Source organism: Ovis canadensis, chromosome 11 (assembly GCF_042477335.2).
Source record: "Ovis canadensis isolate MfBH-ARS-UI-01 breed Bighorn chromosome 11, ARS-UI_OviCan_v2, whole genome shotgun sequence".
Lineage (NCBI taxonomy): Eukaryota > Metazoa > Chordata > Mammalia > Artiodactyla > Bovidae > Ovis > Ovis canadensis.
This window is the reverse complement of record NC_091255.1, coordinates 17763688-17791609: the sequence shown is the minus strand read 5'-3', so window position 1 is coordinate 17791609 and position 27922 is coordinate 17763688. Positions and strand designations below refer to the sequence as shown.

The 27922-nt window shown below is 39.4% G+C and overlaps 1 protein-coding gene across 1 annotated transcript in view; it reads left to right on the top strand.

Annotated features, from left to right (window-relative positions):
- The window catches only part of HSF5 (heat shock transcription factor 5), a 50741-nt gene that overhangs the window by 19162 nt on the left and 3657 nt on the right, over positions 1-27922 (top strand). Inside the window, exons 4-5 of the mRNA XM_069602600.1 lie at positions 80-601; positions 2444-2621. Coding sequence (XP_069458701.1) covers positions 80-601; positions 2444-2621 — 700 coding nt within the window. The remainder of the gene's footprint in view (positions 1-79; positions 602-2443; positions 2622-27922) is intronic.

Here is a 27922-nt window from a genome sequence, read left to right as displayed (position 1 = left end):
CAGCATAAATGTTTTTGCTTTCTTCCTTAATCTCATATTTGATTTTCTATCCAAAGAATTCTGTTTTCTCTTTTCCCAGAATCCTCCAATGCAGTCTTCCTATCCAGTTGAATTTCTGCCTTCTAATTGGCCTTGCAGTGCTACTGATGAAAATAAAAAGACAGAAGTAAACCTAGAGGCTGTTTTTCAGATAGTAGATGAGTTGCATTCCTCCCCTAAATTGGAGATGGTCAAGGTGGAGCCAGTTGAGAATCAGTGCTCAACATCCCAGTCTAATAGAGGCCAACATATCCTAGCTAATTCAAACAACAGCAATCCATCTTCCATAAGCCAGGCTAGCCAGCTGGAGCCACTTACTCCTGTAGGCTCAGATATTACGTCTTTTGTGGTCGGAACAGAACAGGCAATTACCAGCTCTCTACCGCAGTCACCTGAGTACATCTATACCATCCACCCAGCTCAGCCTGTTGAAAATGCTACAATGCAAGAGTCTGCAATCAACCAGCAAGCTCACATCAAACTGAAGGAACAGCTAAGTCATAATCCATCTCCATCTTCAGTAGTATTTGTTCAGGAAGGGCTACCATTCAGCACACACCAGGTAAGAGGCGAAGAAAAATTCCTAGTAATGTTCAGAGGTACCTGGTGCTTCTTGCTAAGGACTGTTGTAGTGGGGACTTTGTCCTGGTTCTATTTGGGTTCAATACGAGTTCATTATGCTTTCCAGAAGGATCATGTCCCAGTGGTTCTGCACAAAGCATTTCAGAAAGAAGTAACCTTAACTGTCAGGCGTGCTCTCACTATGTTATGGTTTGAATGAGCACTGTGGTATAAGACTTATCAATATTTTCATGTTAAAAACATCCTTTGAGTTTCGCTTCCAAATTTAATTTGAATGGACTAGGTGTGCCTGCCTGGTTAAATTCCACTTCTCAGATGGATGGTTTATCTCATAGATAACATCAGGACTTTCCTGGCCATTTGTAGCATGGAGGTAAGGAGATGGTTGGAAATATTTTCATACTTTCTTACAACATTATTGAATTGTAATTTGACTTGAGAGCATACTGTGTGTGAATTTCCTTGCTAATATTCTCATTCCTTAAGCAGAATTCTGACTCTGGTTTGAGAGATATATTCTGAAGGTAGAGACTAATCTTTGATCACTGCTAGCTTATGACCAGAAAATGAATAAACTCGCATTCTAAAAAATAAAAGTATATCCAAATTAAAATCACTTTTGTGATTAAGTTTTTATTTTTCGTCTTTCATTTTGGATTTTTTTCTTTAATGGAGTTGAATATGTCTTCATTTTTAGAAGTTCACAAGATAATTTTTTGGCAGTTGTGTGTGTATTTTGGTCACACCATGTGGCTCATGGGATTTTAGTTCCCTAACCAGGGACTAAACCTGGGCCCTCAGGAGTGCGAGCATGGAATCTTAACCTCTGGACAGTGAGTGAAGTCCCCTGGGCAGTTTTTTTTAATGCATTCTTTTCTGGCTAACTTAAGGGTCAAATGTCTTAAGATTTCTATCAACTCATTGTCCTTTTTGAGCCCAAACATTGAGACCCAGAGTACTATGTATTAAAATAATAATATACATTCAGTATACCAAAGATAGGCCCTTTGTGTTTCAAATATGCCTGTGAAAAGACCATGAAATGTGTCTTTATTCCTTCATAGTCACATCCAAAATATCAGATTTCATATTTTAAAATTGCATTCACACAGTTTCTTTAAAAAAATTTGGATATCACAGCTCTTGAAAGCTGTATTTTGATCTTCTAGCCCTACTTCATTATATAGTTTTATTTTAAAATAAATTCATTAATAAATAGAATATTTCTGAAATTGGTCAACTTGACAAAGGGATTAGGTATTCTGAAGAAAACATAGGAACTCCAAGAAAGAAATCTATGTATCATAAGCAAGGCAGATCAAGATTTTATATGGGCTGAAGCTTATACAATTTTGAGAGCTTTATTAAGACAAAAACCCCCCACAAAATTAGTAGAATAAAGTATTCACAGCCCCTCTGACATCATCCAACAGGATCATACCTACGGCCATTCCAGTATCACCAAGAAGGGAAATCTGATGGAAGAGATGTTAGAATGGGAAAAGGTAGTGGTATTAACTAGTTATAAATTGTATGTGTGAATTTCATTTAAAAAATGAAGCTTCATGGTGAATCTTCCTCTGGTCATAAGTAAATATTTTAGCTCCATAGACATTTCAGTGGTTTCTTTATGGGGAAATATACATCTTACTAACAAAGATTCAGATTAGCTTAGCAAAATTGGATAGTGTCATTCATAAGGATTAAAAAGATCATGTTTGTTGGATCATTTTTCTATAATAGAACTCTTCTGATAAAGTATCTTAACTTTAAGTAGCTATTTGGGGGAAATTTGGAATAATGAGTGGGTTTAATATTTTAGGTGGATGCCAGTATAAAATGCCAGACCAGTCCACCTGAGAATATCTTGCCTTCAGAACAAATGGGATTCCTTATTTCAGAAATGGGGCCTGCTAGCAAGCCTAGTAAAGACATGAGTTTATCCACTCCAGCCAGATATAGAGAGCGAAGAAGCAACTCACAGCAAGGAAAGTCCCCTGGTAAGGATTGTGCCCTGGAATGCTCACAGTAGAATCATAGTGTGGAATTAATTTCTGAATGGTCTTCATTCATTATTCATAATTATACTTATCACATTGCTGTTTAATATAACTGTAATTTTAACTGTTTCTTAATTATCCCTGTAAAGTTAAGTACAAATTATATTTCAGTATCGCATGTAAAAATATGAGCTTTTGAAAAGAGAACATAATAAGTAAAAGCAAAAGAATTTGGATTACTTAACTAGGAGAATGCAAGGATGAAAGACAATTTAATAACTGTTTCAGATGCCAAAGACTTTGTAATTACAGAAGTACTTGTTCTTTTATTAGCAAAGTATAGTACAAAATGGCATGTTCTTAAATTGTGGCAAGAAAAAATTAGATGGACATTAAAGATATTACCCTGAGCATATTATAAAGTATGACTCTCTATCAGTGGGATTTTTCTTGTGGTTTGTAGGAGCCCAGAGTTGGTGATTGTTTTAGTACAGTTGGTGTTACTCTTTCTAGAGGTATGGACAGAATCTTTGTTAAGAAAATAGTGACATCTAATAAAACATGTTTCTTATATGATATGATCCAAAACCAAGTCATCAAAGTCTTCAGTAGACAGTGTGAATATTATTAAATTATATGCATGTCAGAGGTGTGCAATTCAGTGAATTAAGCAATCAGGTCAGTCATTTTAACCTATAAAAATCGGAAGAATCTTGGGAACTTCTGGAGAATTTTCCCCAAAAGTAAGCTAATAATAATATGATCGAGGTATTGTTTAGACTCACAAGGTTCTTTCTGCAAAGTGCCATTTAGACCATGTCTCCCTGTTCATACTGTATGCACCGTTTGCTGAATGCAGGGTAGGCAAGGTGTGAGCTAAGAGGTTGGATGAAAACTGAAGGAGCTGTAGGAATTGCAGCTGTTTCTTCTCTCCTGGCTGGTACAGCAGCCATAGCAGCAGACATAACAACCTCGCTCAAGGGCTTTCCAGGTGGAACTTACATATGCTTACAGAACAAAAGGAGCCCATGGCCAAGCAAGTACCTCACGACACACACGCTCAGTGTTATCCAACTCTCTGCGACCCCATGGACTGTACAGTCCACGGAATTCTCCAGGCCAGAGTACTGGAGTGGATAGCCTTTCCCTTCTCCAGGGGATCTTCCCAACCCAGGGATCGAACCCAGGTCTCTCACATTGCAGGCTGATTCTTTACCATCTGAGCCACAAGAGAAGCCCTATAAATGATCTCAGTTGTTACGCAGTCATTATTTACAAAACGTGGGGTGAGAGAGAGAGAGAGAGCATGAGGAGAGAGAGCCTGACCACCACCATCTTGGCTTATTTGCTCTTTTCCTACTGACCAAAAACTATCTGGACCACTCATTTTATTTGGTAAACTTAGCTTACACAGTTGCTTTTAGTTGAGTATATGATCCAGTCTGTAATCAGGGATGATGATTTCTTACCACTGAAGATGGCATAGACTTTAAAGGCAATTTAGAAAAGGGCAGTAGTGAATATTCACTGCATACTCATTTTTATGCCATACTACAGACTTGATGAAAGCGGTATTGTCGTCTACTTAAAGATCAGGAAACTTAAGCTTGGAGAGGATAAGGAACTTGTTCAAGATCACATTAATTTAGCTAATATTCTGTTCACAGTCCTTCTGTTGACTGTGTCCTTCGATGCACAGAAATTTTTAAGTTTGATGTTGTCCCATGTGTCTGTTTTTGCTTTTGTTGCCTGTGCTTTTGGTGTCGTATCCAAGAAACCATTGCCAAGCCCAGTATCATACAGTTTTTCCACTGTGTTTTCTTTCAGATGTTTTATAGTTTCAGGTCTTATATTTAGGTCTTTAATCCATTTTGAGTTAGTATTTGTAGACGATGTAAGATAAGGTTCCACCTTGGTTCTCTTGCATATGGACATCCAGTTTTCCCAGCACATTTGTTGCAGAGACCTTTCCCCATTGCGTGTTTTTGGCATCCTTGTTCAAGGTGATTGACCATACGTGTGAGGATTTATTTCAGGTCTCTATTCCAGTCCATTGGTCTGTTTTTCGGTATTTATGCCAGTACCATATGATCTCTGTTTAACTATTCAGTTGTGCTGTTGTAGCACTAAAGCAGTCATAGATAATACATAAGTGAATGCTTGTGGCTATATTTCAGTAAAACTTTGTTTACAAAAACCAGGTGCTGGGCCCAGTTTGACCTAGAGGTTGTAATTTGCCAAGCCCTGAGTTAGACTAACAGCTTATTTCTGAACAACAGCAATGGAAGCCAGAAAGGAGTAGAATCATATTTTCAATATACTAAAAGAAATCTGGAGTCCTGGAAATCTCTACCCAGGAAAAACATTCTTCAGTGATGACGGCAAAAACGAAGACATTTTCAGATAAACACAAAATCGAGAGCACGCACCACAGCAGATAAACATTAAAGAAAGTTCTGCAGGGTGTTCTTCAGGAAGAAGAAAACAAGGAGACATATTATAGTTTCCGGGATAATCACCAACATAATAAAATAATCCAAAAAAAAAAAAAAGGCAGGAAAGGAGGAAGAAAGAAATGAAAAATAAGGAAAAGAGAAAACAAGTAATAAAGTGGTTGGCCCAGATTCAACCAAAAACAACTATTATATACGTAAATGGTCTTAAAATGTCAAAGGCAGAGTTGCTAGAGTAAAGGGGAAACTCCTACTGTAAGCTGACTACAGGAGACATGTATTGAAAGTAAGTGGATAGAAAAAGAACATGCAAAGTGAAAGTATGAGGTGGCTGGTATGATTATTCTTAAATATCAGATAAAACAGACCTTGAGACCTAGAGTGTTAAAAAGAGGGCCACTTCATAATGATGAACAGTTTATCAGGGAGGTATGACAAAGAATGTTCAAACTACCACATTCTTGCACTCATTTCACATGCTAGCAAGGTAATGGTCTGAATCCTTCAAGCCAAGGCTTCAATAGTACATGAACAAAGAAATTCCAGATGTTCAAGCTGGATTTAGAAAAGGCAGAGGAACGAGAGATCAAATTCCCAACATCGCTGGATCGTAGAAAAAGCAAGAGAATTCCAGAAAAACATCTGCTTCATTGACTATGCTAAAGCCTTCAACTATGTGGATCACAACCAACTGTGGAAAATACTTAAAGAGATGGGAATATCAGACCACCTTACCTGCCTCCTGAGAAACCTGTATGCAGGTCAAGAAGCAGTAGTTAGAACTGGACTTGGAACAATGGATTGGTTCCAAATTGGGAAAGAAGTAAATCAAGGCTGTATGTTGTCACCCTGGGTTTTTAACTTACATGCAGAGTACATCATGCGAAATGCCAGCCTGGATGCATCCCAAGCTGTAATTAAGATTGCTGGGAGAAATATCAGTAGCCTTAGATATGCACATGATACCTAATAGCAGAAAGTGAAGAGGAAATAAAGAGCCTCTTGATGAAGGTGAAAGAGGAGAGTGAAAAAGCTGGCTTAAAACTCAACATTCAAAAAACTAAGATCATGGCATCTGGTCCCATCACCTCATGTCAAATAGATGGGGAAAAAATGGAGACAGTGACAGACTTTTCTTGGGCTCCAAAATCACTGTGGACAGTGACTGCAGCCATGAAATTAAAAGACGCTTGCTCCTTGAAAGAAAAGCTATTACAAACTAGACGGTATATTAAAAAGCAGAGGCATCACTTTGCCGACAAATGTCCGTATTGTCAAAGCTATAGTTTTTCCAGTAGTCATATAGAGATGATTGCTGAAGAATTCATGTTTTCAAACTGTGGTGCCGGAGAAGACTCTTGAGGGTCCCTTGGACTGCAAGGAGATCAAACCAGTTGATCCTAAAGGAAATGAACCCTGAATATTCACTGGAAGGACTGATGCTCCTTACTCCTACACTTTGATGCAAAGAGCCAACTCAGTGGAAAAGACCCTGCTGCTGGAAAAGATTGAGGGCATGAGGACAAGGGGATGACAGAGGATGAGATGGTTGGATGGCATCGTCGACTCAATGGACATGAGTTTGAGCAGACTCTAGGAGATAGTGAAGGACAGAGAAGCCTGGTGTGCTGCAGTCCATGGGGTCACAAAGAGTTGGACTCAACTAAGTGACTGAAAAACAACAGCACATCAATTATAAATGTGTTTTGTGTAATAACAGAGCTTCAAAATACATGAAACAAAATAACAAAACTTAAAGAAACAGACAATTCCTCAATGTACTAGGATATTTTAATACTTTTATATGAGCAGTTGGTAGAATAACCAGACAAAATATCAGTTAAAGACAGAAGATACGAACAACGTAACCACCTTGATCTAATTGGCATGTTTGGAACACTGAGCATCCAGTGCTTGCAGAATATATACATTGTCTTCAAGTGCATATAGTACATTTACCAGATAAGTCACTCACTGGGCCATGAAACAAGTCTCAATACATTTAAAAGAATTGAAGTCATACAAAGTGTATTTTCTGAATACAACAGATTAAATTAGAAATCAATAACAAATTAGGAAAAGATCAAATATCTGGAAATAAAATAGCGTACTTCTAAATAATTTGTGAGTCAAAGACAAAATCACAAGAAAAATTAGAAAACATTTTTAACTGAGTGACAATCAAAATACAATATCCGAGTTTGTGGGATACAGCTAAAGCAGTGTCAGAATGAAACATACAGCTTTAAAGGCTAATAGAAAATAAGTAAGACCTAAAATCAATGACCTGAGGTTTTACCATATGAAACTAGAAAAAGAAGAGGAAAATAAACCAAAGTAAATGTTAAAAATAAAAGCAGTGGGAATTCCCTGGTGGTCCAGTGGTTAGTGCTCAGAACTTTGGGCTTTCTACCTCCAAGGGTGTGGGTTAGATCCCTAGTCCAGGATCCCTAGAAGTAAGATCCCACAAGCCACACAACACAGCCAAAAGTAAATAAAATAAAAGTAGAAGTCAGTGATACAGAAGACAGACAGTTGAGAAGACTAACAAATGTAAAACTAGCTGTTTGAAAAGATCGACAGTTTTGACAAACTCCCAGCTAGACTGATCCCCTGAGATTACAAGCAACACAAACCATAACTGTTGAGAATGAAAAAGAGACTGATAGCTCACCATCTATGAATGGTAGAAGGATAATAAGAGAATATCACGGACAGTCTTATGCCAATGAACACAGCTACATAAATGGAATAGACATATTTCTTAGAAAATACAACTTGCCAGAATTCACACAAGAAGACCCAATGAATAGCCCTACATCTTTTAAAGAAGTTGGTTACCAAATATTTTCCTCACAAGAAGAAATTACAGACTAATAATCCGCATGAGTATGTGTGCAAAAATAATTAACAAAATTAGTAAATTGACTCCAACAATGTGTAAAAATAATGATGGACAAACCAAATAGAATTTGTCTCAAGAATGCAAGACTTGATTGTATTTCAAATGTTAAACAGTGTTATCATATTAACAGAATAAAGGAGAAAAACTATGAAAGTTTCAGTAGATGCAAGGAAAGCACTTGACAGACTTCAGCACACTTTAGTAAATCTCTCAACATCATAGGGATAGCGGAAACTTTTTCAAACTGATAGATAGAGAAACATCTATAAAATATGTATAGAGAGGATCACGATCAATAGTGAAAGACTGAGCTGTTCACCTCTGAGATTGGGAACAAGGCAAGGATGCCCACTTTTACCACCTGTGTCCAGTATTGTACCTGTAGACCCAGCCATTGCAATAGGCAATAAAAAGAAGTGAAAGATGTAAAGATGGGAGAGGGAGAAGCAGAACCGTATTTGCAGATGATATGGTTACTTATGTTAACAATCTGGGGAATGTAGCAAAACTACTAGAACAAATAAATGAATTAGCAAGGGTATGTCTTGCTTAGCAGGACATATAGTTAATATGCAGATACAATTCCTTCTTTATGAATTAGCACACAATTGGAAAATGAAATTTAAAAAAAAAATCAAACCGTTATAATAGGACCAAAATCAAAAGATACCTAGGTATAAACTGAACAAAAGATGTCTAAGACCTCAACACTAGAAGCTACAAATTTTGCTGAAAGGAATTAATAAAAATTAATAAATTAAATAGAAAGATGTGCCATCTTCATGACTTCAAGAATACCCAGTATTGTTAAAGTGACAGTTCTCCCCAAACTGATCTATAAACTCAATGCAATCCTAATCAGTATTCTAGTAGACATTTTTTCTTTAATGACAAGCTGATTCTAAAATTTAAAAGAAAATTCTAAGGACACAGATTAACCAAAGCAAGTTTTAAAAATAGAAAGTTGGAGGAGGCTTTACCAGACTTACCATCAAGATGATCAAAAAAGCATGAGAGTTCCGGAAAAACATCTACTTCTGCTTTATTGACTATGCCAAAGCCTTTGACTGTGTGGATCACATCAAACTGTGGAAAATTCTTAAAAGAGATGGGAATACCAGCCCACCTTACCTGCCTCATGAGAAATCTGTATGCAGGTCAAGAAGCAACAGTTAGAACTGGACACAGAACAGACGGGTTCCAAATAGTACATCTAGGCTGTATATTGTCACCCTGATTATTTAACTTATATGCAGAGTATGTCATGTGAGATGCCTGGCTGGATGAAGCACAAGCTGGAATCAAGATTGCCGGAAGAAATAACAATAACTTCAGATATGCAAATGACACCACACTTATGGCAGAAAGCGAAGAAGAACTAAAGAGCCTCTTGATGAAAGTGAAAGAGGAGAGTGAAAACATTGGCTTAAAACTCAACATTCAGAAAACTAAGATTATGGCATCTGGTCCCATCACTTCATGGCAAGTAGATGGCGAAACAGTGAGAGACTTTATTCTTTTGAACTCCAAAATCACTGCAGATTTTGACTGCAGCCATGAAATTAAAAGACACTCCTTGGAAGAAAAGCTATGGCCAACCTAGACAGCATGTTAAAAAGCAGAGACATTACTTTGCCGACAAAGGTCCATCTAGTCAAAGCTATGGTTTTTCCAGTAGTCAGGTATGGATGTGAGAGTTGGATTATAAAGCTGAGTGCCAAAGAATTGATGCTTTTGAACTGTGTTGTTGGAGAAGACTCTTGAGAGTCCCTTGGACTGCAAGGAGATCCAACCAGTCCATCCTAAAGGAGATCAGTCCTGGGTGTTCATTGGTAGGACTGATGTTGAAGCTGAAACTCCAATACTTTGGCCACCTGATGCAAAGAATTGACTCATTAGAAAAGACCCTGATGCTGGGAAAGATTGAAGGCAGGAGGAGAAGGGGACAGTAGAGGATGAGATGGTCGGATGACATCTCTGACTCGATGGACATGAGTTTGGGCAAGCTCTGGGAGTTGGTGATGGACAGGGAAACCTGGTGTGTTGCAGTCCATGGGGTCGCAAAGGGTCGGACACAACTGAGTGATTGAACTGAACTGAACTGAGGACTTACCATAAAGCTAGAATAATCAAAATAGTTTGGTATTGGTGAAAAGGGAGGCAATCAGATGAATGAAACAAAGTAGAAAGTCCAGAAATAGATCCACACCTATGTGGTCAGTTGACTTTCAACAAAGGTGCTAAGGCAATGCAATGGAGAAAGGAAAGTGTTTCCAACAAAATTAACATTGACACATACCTCACACCTCACACAAAAATTAACTAAAAAAACAAAAACAAAAACAAAAAAGGAAACATGCTTTACAGGCCTAAATTCAAAACCAACAGCTATAAAACTTCTTGGGAAAAAAGAAAGACAAGCTTTGCTCCTTTGGGCAAAAATTTCTTAGGACACAAAATATATGATCAATAAAGAAAAAATTGATTTAAAACTTTTGCTGTTTGAAAGATGTCTTTCAGAAAATGAAAAGGCAGGCCAAAGACTAGCAGAAAATATTGACAACACATATATCAAAACAAAGATAGTATCTTGAATGTGAAAAGAACTCTTAAGGTGAGGCGACAACAGGAGGAGATGTTTTTCGAAAGAAGATACACAAATGACCAGTAAGCACATGAATAGATGTTTAATCATCAGAGAAGTCAGATTAAAACAATGAGAGAGACTTCCCTGGTAGTCTAATGACTAAGACTCCAAGCTCCTACTGCAGGGGGCCCAGGTTTGATCCCTGGTCAAGGAACTAGATCTCATATATCACAACTAAGAGTTTGAATGCCACCCCTAAAGATCCAGCATGCCGCAGTGAAAACTGAAGATCCATTTTGCCGCAACTAAGACCCGGCGCAGTCAAATAAATATTACAAAAAGAAAAAAACAAACTACAGTGAGATACCACAGCACACCAGTTAGAACAGCTAATATTTTTTAAAAAACATGACCATACCAGGTATTGATGAGGCATCTGGAACTGGGAATTTAAAATAGTGTACCACTTCTAGAAATAGCTTGGCAGTTTCTTAAAAATTAAGTTAAACATAGTTCTGCCACCCAACCCAGCCATGATGGATGGAGAAAGACTATTATACAAATAAACATGATGACTTATTTGTAATAGTTAAATAGCCTTGGACTTCCCTGGTGGCTCAGATGGTAAAGAATTTGCCTGCAGTGCAGGAGACCTGGGTTTAATCCCTGGGTTGGGGATCCCCTGGAGAAGGAAGTGGCAACCCACTGCACTATTCTTGCCTGGAGAATTCCATGGACAGAGGAGCCTGGCGGACTACAGTCCATAGAGTTGCAGAGTCAGACAGGCCTGAACAACTAAGCGTACATACACAGAGAGCCCTAGAAACTACTACAAATGTCCATTAAAAAGTGACCAGATAGAGAAATTATAGTATATGCATGCTATAGAATACTTTTCAGCACTCAAAAGGAACACATTATTGATACACACAAGTCATTATGTTGAAGTGGTGCTGGGGAATATGCATGTCTTTGAAGCAATCCAGTTTTTGTTGCCTGTTTGTGCTAGAGTGGACCTAAAGGGTCTGAGGATTACTTCAGAGGCTGAACAATCACACATTTTAACAGGCCAGGCTTTTTATTTCTCTGGCATTTTAATTTTTTCAAAAGAACTTGGAAGACTTTTGTTTCTCTTCGGTCGTTCCAAATGTGTGTTAGACATCTCATCTAGGTAGTTTTTAAGCCTGAAAGTCTGGTATTTGATTTACTGTTTGCACTTTGCCCATCCTCTTCCCTCAACCTAATGGCACTTTATATTGAGATATCTGAAAAGATGGGTTTGATTGGAAAGATAACACTCTTAATCTGATTTTTGTCATAGTCAGAAGTACTTGAGAAAAGCTTAGAGGTACCTCTTACTACTGTTTCAAGTTGGGATATTAAAGCACACCTCAAGTTACTGAACTCTAGTCAATTGGTGACCAACCACAGGCAGAGGAATATTTTCTTGCATCTCTACTTGCATGCCAGCTGCCTCTAGCTAGAGTTTATCTTTCCGGGCTTTGCTGAATGTGTCAGGAAACAGCCAACACATTGTGAATTTTTTCAGCCTTTCCCCTTCTGCTTACATGCCCATTGGCATGTGGTCTGCTTCCCAGGGTGTCACAGGCAATGATTTTACCAAATGTTTTGACATGGGTTACAGAGATCACCAACATTCTAGCCCACTGTGTCTCAACCGCCTGCCGTCTGACTGCTGAGCTAGAATCATATATTTTTATTTGAATTATAAGCAGCACCTCACTTACAGATTCCGAATTCTGTGTTAGTCCACATATGAATTAGGCTACTGTAAAAAGCAAAATACCAGTGTCTTAAACAATTCAGAAGTTGATTTTCTTCCTCGTGTTACAGTCTTGAGAGTAAGCTGTCCAGAGGTGATGTGGCAGCTTCACTTCTCTGCTGGCCCTCAGGTGTTACATGGTTAAAGATGGCTCATCACTTTGCCCTCATCAGCCAACAGATTGCTGTAAACATCCCTTTCTTTTATGAGCATAATCATGGCTATGCCACATCAGTTTGACTAGAACTTGGTTACCTGGTTGAACAGGCTGCAAGGGAGCTTGGAAATATGATCTTTAGCTGGGGGTCATTTGCCTTTTTAAAAGAAGAATAAATATTAGGAGACAACCAGAAGTCTCTGTTTCATGGACTTTGAGAAAATATTTACAACACAAAATAGAAAACATTGTATTCATAATACATAAAAGCTTCTACAAATAGAAGAATGCAATCCAATAAAAAGAAATAAAGTTACATTAATGTGTAATTGAGTTGAAGAGATACAAATGACCAGTAAGTGTATAGAAGGATGTTGAACCAATTCAGCAAAATCAGTAATGAGAGAAATCAACCAAAAACATTTTTTTTTTCCAATCTGATGAACAAAACTTGAACTGTTGATAATATCCAGGTTTGACAAAGATGTAGGATACACTGTTTGATAATTGGAATGTAAATTTGTAGAGCCTTTTGGAGGGCAGTTTGGCATGGTCTGTAAATAACTAAAATGATCATATGCTTTGACTTAGAGATTTTACTTCTAGGAATCTTTCTTACAAAGTTCAGTACAGTGTATTATTTATAGTAACAAACATTTGGAAAAAAGCATAAATGCCTGACAATGGAGAGCTAGACAAACTGTGATAAATTCATGTAATGAAATACTATGTAGTCATTTAGCAAAATAAAGTAGGTTGATATGTTTTTACTTGGAAAGACAGTGTTCACAGTATGTTAAGTGAATGAAGCAAGTTACACTACAACATGTCTAGTACAACCTGCTTTCTAGAAAGGGAAAAAGAAATATATATACTGTAAAATTTTATTAAAAAGTCTGAAAATGAATAAAACTGATATATGTAACAATGGTTACCTCTGAGGAAGTAAAATTAGAGGTGTATAAAGGTATTTTTTACTTTTTAATTTGTGTATGAGTATACATAATGGTGGGATTATGGGAAATCTCTCTTTTTGTATTTTTCTAGTTTTTTAAAATTGAAAAAAGTTAATATAGTTTAAATACTGTAAAGAGTTTCTTTATACTTTATAGTATGAATATAAAAGCCTCAAAATTATACAAGTGACCAATTTAAAAAGTGTTCTGCAAAAAAATTTTATATGCCAAATATTAATGTGACTTTTGAGATTTAGATATGATTCACTCAAACTAACCCTCAGTTCGGTTCAGTTCAGTCGCTCAGTTGTGTCCGACTCTTTGCGACCCCATGAATTGCAGCACGCCAGGCCTCCCTGTCCATCACCAACTCCCAGAGTTCACTCAAACCCATGTCCATCGAGTTGGTGATGTCATCCAGCCATCTCATCCTCTGTCGTCCCCTTCTTCTGCCCCCAATCCCTCCCAGCATCAGAGTCTTTTTCAGTGAGTCAAATCCCGCACCAAAAATTCTTTTTCAGGATTTCTGAGAACTTCTAGGGCTTACAATGGCTTTTAGTTTTGAGTTTCTACTTTTGCTTAATTCTCAGTTCATCAGTTTCTCACCGCTTGCTCCTTGCCAGACCACGTGTGAAGTCAGCCCCCTAGCTTTGATTGCCGGCTCCACCCCCTACCCCACCCACCACTGCTCTGCCCACAACCCCCAGCAGTTACATAAGGTATTCATATGTGTCGAACACTTTTGCGATTTGGTGGAGTAGAAAAGGTTTGCATTTAAAATATTGCAAATAATTAAAATGGAACGCTAACTATTCTCTTTAAAAGACCTTCAGTTACTTTACCAGTCTTTCATCTTTACTTGTCACTAGTCGATGTGGACTCCTGCCATGTTATCCTCTTTCCTTGTACTGGCACCATAGCTTCTCTTCTCTGATATCCTTTTTTTTTTTTCCCTGTTCTGTCAGTTCAGTTCAGTTCAGTCGCTCAGTCATGTTTGACTCTGTGACCCTATGAATCGCAGCACGCCAGGCCTCCCTGTCCATCACCAACTCCCAGAGTTCACTCAGACTCATGTCCATCAAGTCGGTGATGCCATCCAGACATCTCATCCTCTGTCGTCTGCTTCTCCTCCTGCCCCCAATCCCTCCCAGTATCAGAGTCTTTTCCAATGAGTCAGCTCTTCGCATGAGGTGGCCTAAGTATTGGAGTTTCAGCTTTAGCATCAGTCCTTCCAAAGGACACCCAGGGCTGATCTCCTTTAGAATAGACTGGTTGGATCTCCTTGCAGTCCAAGGGACTCTCAAGAGTCTTCTCCAACACCACAGTTCAAAAGCATCAATTCTTCGGTGCTCAGTCTTCTTCACAGTCCAACTTTCACATCCATACACGACCACAGGAAAAACCATAGCCTTGACTAGACGGACCTTTGTTGGCAAAGTAATGTCTCTGCTTTTGAATGTGCTGTCTAGGTTGGTCATAACTTTCCTTCCAAGGAATAAGCGTCTTTTAATTGCATGGCTGCAATCACCATCTGCAGTGATTTTGGAGCCCCCCAAAATAAAGTCTGACACTGTTTCCACTGTTTCCCCATCTATTTCCCATGAAATGATGGGACCAGATGCCATGATCTTCGTTTTTTGAATGTTGAGCTTTAAGCCAACTTTTTCACTCTCCTCTTTCACTTTCATCAAGAGGCTTTTGAGTTCCTCTTCACTTTCTGCCATAAGGGTGGTGTCATCTGCATATCTGAGGTTATTGATATTTCTCCCGGCAATCTTGATTACAGCTTGTGCTTCTTCCAGCCCAGCGTTTCTCATGATGTATTCTGCATATAAGTTAAATAAGCAGGGTGACAATATACAGCCTTGACGTACTCCTTTTCCTATTTGGAACCAGTCTGTTGTTCCATGTCCAGTTCTAACTATTGCTTCCTGACCTGCATACAGATTTCTCAAGAGGCAGGTCAGGTGGTCTGGTATTCCCATCTGTTTCAGAATTTTCCAGAGTTGATTGTGATCCACACAGTCAAAGGCTTTGGCATAGTCAATAAAGCAGAAAGAGATGTTTTTCTGGAACTCTCTTGCTTTTTCGATGATCCAGTGGATGTTGGCAATTTGATCTCTGGTTCCTCTGCCTTTTCTAAAACCAGCTTGAACATCTGGAATTTCACTGTTCACATATTGCTGAAGCCTGGCTTGGAGAATTTTGAGCATTACTTTACCAGTGTGTGAGGTCAGTAGGCCCTTAATTCTGTGTCATAGGCAGAGAAGGTTAGGTGTCTGTTTCCTAATGAGGCCTTGAGACCTCATCTTGCCCAGCGAAAATAGGATATATTGTCAAGATACATTCTTCAACAGACAGTTACCTCCCCAAGAGAGACTCTGGTGCCTGCTGTTAAAATAATAATTTCCTCTCTTTCCCTCCATACTATTGTTGTAAGTGTAACTGATAAGGTAGTTAGCATATTATTTTTTTAAACTCTTACATCCCCACCCCTCACCCCCAACTCCACCCCCACCCTGCCTCCATTCCCCAGTAAAGCCCAATTCTTTGGTCAGTGGTGTTGATAGGTAAGTCTTAATTGACCTTGGCTTCCTGCCATGAGACAGAGGAGTTGTGAAATGTTGACATTATTATAACATCTAATCACACCTTCATGTTATTAGGGGCAGGGAGCAAATGACTTATGCTTAAACTAGAACATCCCTGCTAAAATGTTGACTTTTTAAAAAAATAATTATTTTTAAAATGTCTTTATTGGCTGTTGGGTCTTAGTTGCCACCAGCAGGACCCTCAGTCTTCATTGTGTCACGTGAGATCTTTAGTTGCAGCACGTGGGACCTAGTTCCCTGACCAGGGGTAAAACCCAGGCCCCCTGCCTTGGTAACACGGAGTCTTAGCCGCTGGACCACCAGGGAAGTTCGCAGGAATTAGCTTTTGTAATGCAAATGTAAGGAGAAATAGTTGCAAAGTATTCTTCCTTGATAGAACTTAGTCTAACAAACAATTGGGCTATAAGAACATTGGTACATATAAGGTCCTATGGCATTAAAAGATTTTAACCACATTCAGTGTAAGATTTACATACTGTTAGAGGCTGTACACGGAGAAGGCTATGGCACCCCACTCCAGTACTCTTGCCTGGCAAATCCCATGGACAGAGGAGCCTGGTGGGCTGCAGTCCATGGGGTCTCGAAGAGTTGGACACAACTGAACGACTTCCCTTTCACTTTTCACTTTCATGCATTGGAGAAGGAAATGGCAACCCACTCCAGTGTTCTTGCCTGGAGAATTCCAGGGATGGGGGAGCCTGGTGGGCTGCCCTCTATGGGGTCACGCAGAGTCGGACACGACTGAAGTGACTTAGCAGCAGCAGCAGCAGAGGCTGTACAATACAGTCAACAGGAAGAAAGCTTCTGGTATTGGTAAAAACTAAATTAAAATCCAGATTTTGTTTACTGAGTCTCAGTTTCATCTGTAAAATGAGGATAATAAGACATATGTTTATATAAAACATATACCTGGCTTAGTATGGTGCCTGATATATAGAAAATACATGGTAAGCAATAGAATTTTAGCAAAATTGTTATTTTCATAATACTTATTATTTTGATGTTTATTACTGTCAAATATTTTTCAAAATGAATGGTCTCATTTTAAATTCATGAGAGCTCTTAGTGTCCCTGGCAGCCCTGGAATATTTCCCTAGTCAGTACACTCCCCATTTTCCAAAGCCACTCTATCATATCATCTCTGCTCCAACTTCCAACACAACTCCTCTCTTTTCATTCTCGGCTTTGACCTTGTTTCTTATTTTACTGGGAAAATACAAGCAGCTAGAAGAGAGCTTTCGTGTCTCTCCACCAACAAATCTATCAGTCTAGCACTTGTGTAACTCTGCACTGTGCCTTTCTTCCTTTATAATGGGAAAAGGCCAATCCTTCCATTTGTGTGCAGAATCCCCTTTCGTGTACTCACAGACTTAGCCCTGAACAGTTCTCCTCCCCTTACTCTTCGGTAATCACGTTTCACCTTTTATATTAGATAATTCCCATTAGCATACAACCATGCCATCACATAGGTTCTGTGTTAAAAGTAATTCCTGTCCCTTTCCCTTCATTCATATTTTCATCCAGCTACTACATTTTTTCCTCTTCCCCCTAGAGAGAAGCTCCTTGAAAGCATATCCTTATCTCAACCAGATTTTCTAATCGGGTTTTCATTCCTGCTACTCAGCTGAAACTGCTCTTATCAAAGTTTTCTATTACTGCCGTGTTGCCAAATGCAGTGGTCTGTTCTCAGTGCCCTGCACCTCGGCAGCATTGAACCGACAACCTCAACCTTCAGTTGGCTTCTGGAAGATCACCCCTTCCTGGATTTTCTTCAGCTTCACTGGCCACTCTGAGGTTTATTTTAGTAAATCTTCTTTGTCTGCCCTCACTTCTAAATATTGATGACTCCCAGAGCTCAATTCTTGGACCTCTTTTATTCTCTCTCTAGTCAATTCCTAGGTTATATCAACAAGTCTCATTGCTTTTATTGTCTTCATAGTGCTGACTCCTAGATTTATATCTCAAGTCTCAGTCTTCTCTGAACTCCAAAGGTGCATACCTTTTTTTCCCATGCTGTCTCTTCATTTGTATGGCCAGTACTGTCCCAAATACATTGTAACTCCTTTCCCCAGTTTTACTTATTTCAAGAAATAGTACTTCTAGCTACCTCTAGTCAACCAAAAGTCTTGAAGTCTTCCTTGACTCTCTTTGCTCACATCCCATGCATCAGCAAATTCTGTCAGCTCTGTCTCAGTGTAGATCCAGAATCTGACCACTCACTACCTTTACATGCTGTCACCGTGGTCCAAGCCGCTGCACCTCTTGCCTAATCAATCTTCTTCCACTGTGTGCTCCTACAGTTTTTTGTGTTTTTTTTTTGTTTGTTTGTTTGTTTTTTTTCTCCACACAGCATTCAGAGTAATCCTCTTAAAATTATTTCCCTGCTTAAATTTTTCCGGTGGTTTTCTATCACATTTAGAGGAAAATCTAAAAATTCTTACTATGATTTTGGCAACTGCTCTGACTTTATCTCCTACCACCTTCTATCTCCCTCATCTGTTCCAGCCACAGCAGTCTCTTCCCTATTCTCTGAACACACCAAGCATGGTCCTGCCTTCCCATTTGGTCTTCTCTCTGCCCGAAATTTTTCTTTACCCAGGTATTCACATGGCTTTTTCATTACATTCAGGTCTCTACTCAAATGCCAGCTCATCTTAGGAACCTTCTTAACTATCCTGTCTGTAATAGGCACCCTATTCCCCATATCCTGCCCTCCCTCAGTCCCTATTCTTTATTTATCTTCGTTTTTCTTCTATAGTGCTCATCACTACTTGGCATTTTATATTATTTTTCTCTCCCTGAAGGTAAGTTCCATGAGGACAAGAATTTTGTTGTGTTCATCTCCAGCCCCTGCAGGATTGCCTGTGGCACTCAATGTTTATGCACCATTAGATCTTGTTCATATGCTTATATCATATTCAAATGATCTTTAAAAAAATTCTGGTAAAATACACAAAACAAAGTTCAACATCTTAACTATTTTTTAAGTATATATATAGTTCAGTCCATTCATACTGTTCTGCATCATCTCCACCATCCATCTCCAGAACTCTTCATTTTGTAAAACCGAAACTCTGCTTATTAAACAACTCTTGTTTTTCTTCTCACTCGCTAGCACCTGGAAAACCTATCTTACTTTCTGTCTCTATGAAGTCTTTAATTAGCCACCAAAAGATAAGTTTTGAACATCTGAGGAGTCAGTCACCCCATAGGTTGCTTTTAATGAGTGCTTTTTAATAACTTCCCTAGGGTCAGTCCAGTGCTAGGGACTCTAGGGATACGAAGGTAGTGTCCTCTGCAGTTCTATTCTGTGGGAACTAAGAACTGCACGTGTCTTACTAAAGGTAAACATTCTGCATCTCGTTATTGTGCTCTGACAGTGAAAACTGAGATATGTTTGGTTATGAGTTATTTTTTATAGCCATTTCCTGCTTTCCTCTCCTTTTTGTCCCATCATTTCAAACTGATAGGAAAGTATACATTTTTAGGGGAAATTCACATAACATAAAATAACCACTTTAAAGTGAAAAGTTCTGTGTCATTTGGGACATCCACAGTGTCGGTGCACTGTCTGTCTGGATCCGAGACTTTGCATCACTCCAAAAGAACACCCCAGGCGTCAAGCAGCCGCGCTCCGTCCCCTCCTCTGCGAAGCCCTGGGCAGCCGCCAGTCTGTGTTCTGTCTCTATGGATTTACCTATTCTGAATATTTTCTGTAAGTGAAATCATAGGATATGTGACCTTTTGTGTCTGATAGGTTGGTACAAAAGTTATTGCGGTTTTGGACTATGAATTTTAAATCATTATAACTAGGCTCAGACACATCTTTGTTGATCAAAACAGGAGCCATTATAATCAACACATTTTGGCCATTGAAGAATAAAACTGTTTATTCCTGGAGTGTAAAAATCCATGCTTCAGGATTCGACGAACTGTTGGAAAATATTTTCTACCTCCTGCTGGTTGTGGAAGCGTTATCCCTGGAAATGTTGTTGAGATGCTTGAAGTGGTAGTTGGCTGGCAAGAGGTCAGGTGAATATGGTGGATGAGGCAAAACTTTGTAGCCCCATTAATTTAACTTTGGAAGTGTTGGTGGTGCAACGTGTGGTTGGGCATTGTCGGCGAGAATAATTGGGCCCTTTCTGTTGATCAATGCCAGCTGCAGGCGTTGCAGTTTTCAGTGCATCTCATTGATTTGCTGAGCATACTTCTCAGATGTAATGATTTCACTGGGATTCAGGAAGCTATAGTGGAGCAGAGCAGCAGCAGACCACCAAACAGTGACTATGATCCTTTTTTTGGTGCTAGCTTGGCTTTGGGAAGTGCTTTGGAGCTTCTTCTTGGTCCAGACATTGAGCAGATCATTGCTAGTTGTCGTATAAAATCCACTTTGCATCACACGTCATAATCCAATTGAAAAATGGTTCACTATTGTTGGGTAGAATAAAAGACGACACTTCAAAATGACCGTATTTTTGATTTTTGGTTAGCTTATGAGGCACCTACTTAGTGAACTTTTTCACCTTTCCAGTTTGCTTCAAACGCCAGATGACTGTAGAATGGTCGACACTGATTTCTTTGGCAACTTCTCATATAATTGTAAGAGCATCCGCTTTGATGAAGGCTCTCAGTTGGTTGTTGTCAACTTCCAATGGCTTGTCCACTATGCTCCCCAACTTCGAGGCACTCATCTCCTCTGCAGAATTTCTCGAACCACCACTGCACTGTATGTGTGTTAGCAGTTCCTGAGCCAAATGCATTGTTGAGATTGCAGGTTGTCTCTGCTGCTTTACTACCCATTTTAGATTCAAACAAAAAGATTGCTCAAATTTGCTTTTTGTCTAACATCATTTCTCTAATCTAAAATGAATATAAAATAAACAGCAAGCAATGTCATTAGCAAAAAAACATAAAGTGAGAAATGTGCATTAAAATGATGTGTAATATAACCACATTTATTTAAGAATGTATCCCAATATCAAAAGACAAAGTTCAGCCGTGCAAAATGACAATTATTTTTGCACCAACCTAATAGTTTATTTTACTTAGCATGATGTTTTCAAAGTTCATCAACAAGGTAACGTGTATCAGAACTTCATTCCTTCTTATGGCTAAACAATATTATTAATATATTATATGTATATATATGACAGTTTTTTATCCATTCATCTCCTGATGGGCATTTGGGCTTTTTCTACTTTTTGCTTATTGTGAATAGTGCTGCTATAAACATTGTACCTATATTGGAGCATCTTCTTTCAATCCTTTTGGGGATATACCTAGGAGTGAAATTGCTGGATCATATGGTATTTCTATGATCATATGGAATCAGGATTGCCGGGAGAAATATCAGTAACCTCAGATATGCAGATGACAGCACCCTTATGGCAGAAAACAAAGAAGAAGCAAAGAGCCTCTTGATGAAAGTGAAAGAGGAGAGTAAAAGAGCTGGCTTAAAACTCAACATTCAAAAAATGAAGATCATGGCATCTGGTCCCATCACTTCTTGGCAAATAGATGGGGAAACAATGGAAGCGGTGACAGACTTTATTTTCTTGGGCTCCAAAATCACTGCAGATGGTGACTGCAGCCATGAAATTAAAAGACGCTTGCTCCTTGTAAGAAAAGCTATGACCAACCCAGACAGCATATTAAAAAGCAGAGACCTTAATTTGCCAACAAAGGTCCGTCTAGTCAAAGCTATGATTTTTCCAGTAGTCGTGTATGGATGTGAGAATTGGACCATAAGGAAAGCTGAGTGCCAAAAAATTGATGCTTTTGAACTGTGGTGTTGGAGAAGACTCTTGAGAGTCCCTTGGTCTGCAAGGAGATCAAACCAGTCAATCCTACAGGAAATCAATCCTGAATATACATTGGAAGGACTGATGCTGAAACTGAAACTCCAGTACTTTGGCCACCTGATGCGAAGAACTGACTCATTGGTAAAGACCCTGATGCTGGGAAAGATTGAAGGCAGGAGGAGAAGGGGACAACAGAGGAATGAGATGGTTGGATGACATCTTCAACTCGATGGACATGAGTTTGAGTAAACTCTGGGAGTTGATGATAGACAGGGAAGCCTGGTGTGTTGCAGTCCATGGGGGCACAAAGTCGGACACAGCTGAGCGACTGAACTGAACTGAATTGATGGTATTTCTATGTTTAATTATTGAGGAATTGCCAAACTATTTTCCATATGGCTGAACCATTTTACATCCCCAGTAGCAATGTACCAGAGTCCTCATTTCTCCACATCCTCCCTAACACTTATTATTTTTCATCATCACTATAGTCATCCTAAGTAGATGTGGAATGGTATCTATCTTATTGTAGTTTTAATTCCATTTCCCTCATGATTGATGATGATAAGCATCTTTTCATGTGCTTGTTGGCCATTTGTAGATCTTCTTTGGAGAAAAAGATATTTTTGACAACTGAATAATAATACTCCATTCAATGAAATATTCTCCTGTTTTGGTTAAAGTTCTCTGGATTAAAGCCCTAGTGTGTGCTGTTAGGGCAGTAGTCAGTAAACTAGCCTGTGGACCAAATCTAGCTCACTACTTGTTTTTATATGGCCTGCAAGCTAAGCTTGTAGCCTACTCCGTGTCTTACTCCATTCTGCTGCTATAATAAAAATACCATAGACTAGATGGCTTATAAGGGATTCCCAGGTGGCTCAGTGGAAAAGAATCTACCTGTTGATGCAGGAGACGCACGTTCAATCCATGGATTGGGAAGATCCCCCTGGAGTAGGAAAAGGCAGCCGAGTCCAGAATTCTTGCCAGGAAAGTCCCATGAACAGAAGAACCTGGCGGGCTACAGGCCATGGGGTTGCAAAGAGTTGGACACGACTGAGCACACACACACCAGGTGGCTTATAAATAACAGTGTGTGTGTGTGTGTGTGTGTGTGTGTGTGTGTTTCCTCACAGTCTCAGAGGCTGGGAAGTCCAAGATCAGGGTGCCAACAGATTGAGTGTCTGCTGAGAGTCTGCTTCCTGGCTCATAGACTGCCTTCTTGCTGTGTCCTCACGTGGCAGAAGGGGCAGAGGAGCTCTGGGTCTTCTATAAAGGACTCTAATCTCATTCATAAGAGCACCACCATCAGAACTTAATCACCTCCCCAAAGTCCTGCTTTCTAACACCATCACATTGGGGGTTAGGTTTTAATGTCAATACAAGAATTTTGAGGAGATACAAACATTCAGTCTATTGTACCCTGCATTAGAAAGTCCTAATTCTTAGCTTCTAATTTTTTCACAGCCCTGATCACTGATGGCCAGAGAAGCCCTTAAGAATCAAGAGGGGTCCTTGGTTTGTTCCTGGGTTTCAGCGTCCTCCAAAAAAAAAAAAGAGTCGGTAGATACTTGTGGGGATCATTCAAAATGAACTATAGTGTTCAATTTAGTTCTCATAGATGACTAAGTATTTTTAATTTCAATAGATATTAAATTCCAAAGTATTTTTGATAGGAACTAAATGTAAAATTTCTAAAGTATCACTTAAATTTCAACTGTCAGTATCATTAAGAGTATCTTCCCTCAGTGAAGTTCCAGCTCTCACATTATTTAAGGTAAAAATAAGAGAGTTTATTAAAATCATCTCTAAAGACTTGTTTGGCCCCGAATTCTGAAGCTCTGTGATGCCAACATTAACTGTTAGGATGTCGTTATGCTCAATAGCCCACTGAACTGTGGTGTCCTGTATCTCAGAACTTAATCTGAGACTGAACTGAGACTGAATCTGAGATCCTTCTGTAACTGAACTGTTTTGAAAATTTATCTTCTCACACTTTAAGTTTTCTTTGACTCTTTTTTTCAAGTAACAGACTTCAAGTTGATGAGGTACCCATCATACCGATTTCAGTAGATGTGCCTTTTGTTAGGAGGAGGCTGTTAACGACAGTCATTGCCATGCTTTGTGTAGGCCTTTTGAACACGTGTTGGCTTAAGAAAATACCATTCAGATTAAAAAAAAAAAATCAAGTACAGAAACTCAGACTCAATCGTTCTCTTCCAGTTTCTACAATGACTCTGTGTGACCCCATAGATGGCAGCCCACCAGGCTCCCCCATCCTTGGGATTCTCCAGGCAAGAACACTGGAGTGGGTTGCCATTTCCTTCTCCAGTGCATGAAAGTGAAGTCGCTCAGTCCTGTCGGACTCTTCGAGACCCCATGGACTGCAGCCTTCCAGACTCTTCCATCCATGGGATTTTCCAGGCATGAGTACTGGAGTGGGGTGCCATTTCCTTCTTCAACAATGAAATTACCCTAAACCAAATGCACCCAGATATTAGTCTTGTTGTAGAAACTACACTCTCTTGTGTTTTGATAGGTTACTTCATAGTTAAGGGAAATTGAATGTTTAAGAGCAAAGTTCAGTCCATTCCTGAAGAAAGGACTTCTCATTTTCCTGCAGCTATTGCAGGATTCTGGATGAGATTTCATTAAGGTAATAGCCCCCAACCCTAGAGAGTGCTCTTAGTAGGAATTTGCATTTCCAGGGAATTCCCTGGCAGTCCAGTGGTTAGGACTCTGTTCTTCCATTGCTGAGAGCCTGGGTACCATCCCTGATGGGGGAACTAAAATCCTGTGAGGTGCAGTCAAAAAGAATTGCCAAATGAGTAGATGCAATACTCCTGTCCCTGGAGGCCTTTTAGCTCTCAGATCAACTCAGCTCCTTTGATTCTCAAATATTTACTTCTCTGATGAGTATAGAAGGTTCCTGAATAAAGTCCTAGAAACCTCTAGTAGCATCAGACTAATTTCTGTCTTTTTGCATTTTTATTGGTCTCTATGCTCTTAATTCCTTGATTGGCAGCTTTGTTAATGAAGGAAGCTCACTTTAATAATAAAATTATCAGGTTTAGATACTTGTTATTAGAAGCTATGTGCCAAATTGGGGACTTTGGTAGCCCCAAATTGGGGACTGTGTGCCAGCAAATTTGAAAAACTCTGCAGTGGCCACAGAACTGGAAAAGGTCAGTTTTCATTCCAATCCCAAAGAAAGGCAAGGCCAAAGAATGTTCAGACTACTGCACAATTGTGCTAATTTCACATGCTAGCAAAGTAATGCTCAAAATTCTCCAAGCTAGGCTTCCTTAGTGTGTGACTGAAAACTTTCAGATGTTCAAGCTGGATTTAGAAAAAGCAGAGGAACCAGAGATCAAATTGCCAACATCCATCGGATCATCAAAAAAGCAAGAGAATTCCAGAAAAACATCTGCTTCATTGACTACACTAAAGCTTTTGACTGTGTGGGTCACAACCACAATGGAAAATTCTTGAAGAGATGGGAATACCAGAGCACGTTACCTGCCTCCTGAAAAACCTGCATGCAGGTCAAGAAGCAACAGTTAGAACTGGACATGGAACAATGGACTGGTTCCAAACTGGGAAGGGAGTACATCAAGGCTGTATATTGTCACCCTGCTTATTATATGCAGAATACATCATGCTCAGTGCTGGGCTGGATGAAGCAGAGCTGGAATCAAGATTGCCGGGAGAAGTATCAATAACCTCAGGGATGCAGATAACACCACTCTTATGGCAGAAAGCAAAGAAGAACTAAAGAGCCCTTGGTGAAGGTGAAAGAGGAGAGTGAAAAACTGGCTTAAAACTCAACATTCAGAAAGCGAAGATCATGGCATCCAGTCCCATCACTTCATGGCAAAAAGATGGGGAAATGAAACAGTGAGAGACTTTATTTTTTTGAGCTTCAAAATCACTGCAGATGGTGATGCATTCATGAAATTAAAAGATACTTGCTCCTTGGAGGAAAAGCTATGACAGACCTAGACAGCATATTAAAAAGCAGAGACCTTTCTTTGACAACAAAGGTCTGTCTAGTCAAAGCTATGGTCATGTATGGATGTGAGAGTTGGACCATAAAGAAGGCTGAGCATTGAAGAATTGATACTTTTGAACTATGGTGTTGGAGAAAACTCTTGAGAGTCCCTTGGACTGCAAGGAGATCAAACTGGTCAATCCTAAAGGAATTCAGTCCTGAATATTCATTGGAAGGACTGATGCTCAAGCTGAAGCTCCAATACTTCGGCCACCTGATGCAAAGAGCTGACTCATTAGAAAAGACCCTGATGCTGGGAAAGATTGAAGGCAGAAGAAGGGGATAACAGAGGATGAGATGGTTGGATGGCAACACTGACTCAAGGGACGTGAGTCTGAGCAAGCTCTGGGAGGTGGTGAAGGACAGGGAAGCCTGGCGTGCTGCAGTCCATGGGGTCGCAGAGTCAGACATGACTGAGCAACTGAACAACAAATCCCAGTCATTAAGGCTAAGAGGGTTTGTTGCTCACACTACACAACCCATTCTGAGGCTATTATAGAGCCATACCGGCTGTTGTTACTTTATTTTTTAAAAACTTATTTTGGGATATCACCAATTAACAATGTTGTGATAGTTTCAGGTAGGTGATGAAGGGACTCGGCCATACTTATACCTATACATGTATCCGTTCTCCCCCAAACTCCCCTCCCATCTAGGCTGACATATAACACTGAGTGCAGTTCCCTGGGCTACACAGTAGGACCTCGTTGGTTATCCACTGAGCTGTTGTTACTTTAAACATGCCTATCTGTGATGTGCTCCTGTCCATTATTTGAACCTATCAGTAGGATAAAGATTTTAATAAATGACAGTTGTCCACTGAAAAAAGAGGATTTGTTGCTGTTCTTCAGTCTACTTCCCCATAAGAGGTCTGTAGTTGTTTTATAGTCTTAGGCCTTGTTTATAGTCTTTCCCTTTGTCACCGACTCAGTGGACATGAACTTGGGCAAACTCCAGGAGATGGTGAGGGAGAGGGAGGCCTGGCCTGCTGCAGTCCATGGCGTCGCAAAGAGTTGGACACAACTTGGCACCTGAACAACAGCCTTTGTCATTATCAAGAATTCCTACTCTGCTTTCAAAAGAGGGCTGCAGTTAGGTCTGTTCATATTCCAAAGTCATGTTTTAGTATTTTCTATTACTACATGGCCTGTCCTCCTTATTCCGATGTGGAGTTGAAGTGTTTAGAGAATGATCACACTTACATATTACTCATTCTGTATCCTTTGATCAGCTGATGCCTAGATAGCACTTTGTACCAATTAAATCAGAATATATGGGGGTAGAAGCCCTGGATCTCAATTTTTTTTTTAAGATCCCCAGGTAATTCCAGGGTGCAGCATGATCTAGAAACCACTGGCTTTAGTAATCATCTAGTGTAGAGGTTCCTTGAGTCATCTCTTTATTACTCAGGATTAATTAGATGACCATATAACTGCATTTCAGTTACTTGAAAAAAAGATGTTCTATAAATTAAGATCGAACTGTAATCATTATCCCTGTTATTTAGACTGTAAAGAAGCCATTTTTGTGGTAAAATATGTATAACATAAAATTTACCTGTTTACCTGTTTTTAAGTGTGCAATTCAGGGGCATTAAGGACATTCACATTATGTACTACCACCACCACCGCCCATCTCCAGAACTTTTCTTGTCTTCCCAGACTGACACTCCATATCCATTACATCCTTCCCTGCAGCCCCTGGCAACCACCATTCTACTTTTATTTCTATGAATTTGACTACTTCATATGAGTAGAACTGTACACTATTTGTTCTTTTGTGACTATTTCATGTTGTAGATCATTCATGTTGAAGACTCATTCATGTAGCATGTGTCATAATTTGCTTCCTTTTTAAGGCTAAATAATACTCCAGTATATGTTTTCCCATTCATCCATGGATGGACTCCTGGATTACTTTCACCTTTTGGCTATTGTAAAGAATGCTGCCATGATCAGAGATATACAAGAAGCCTGTTTTAAGTGATAAATTGATGTCT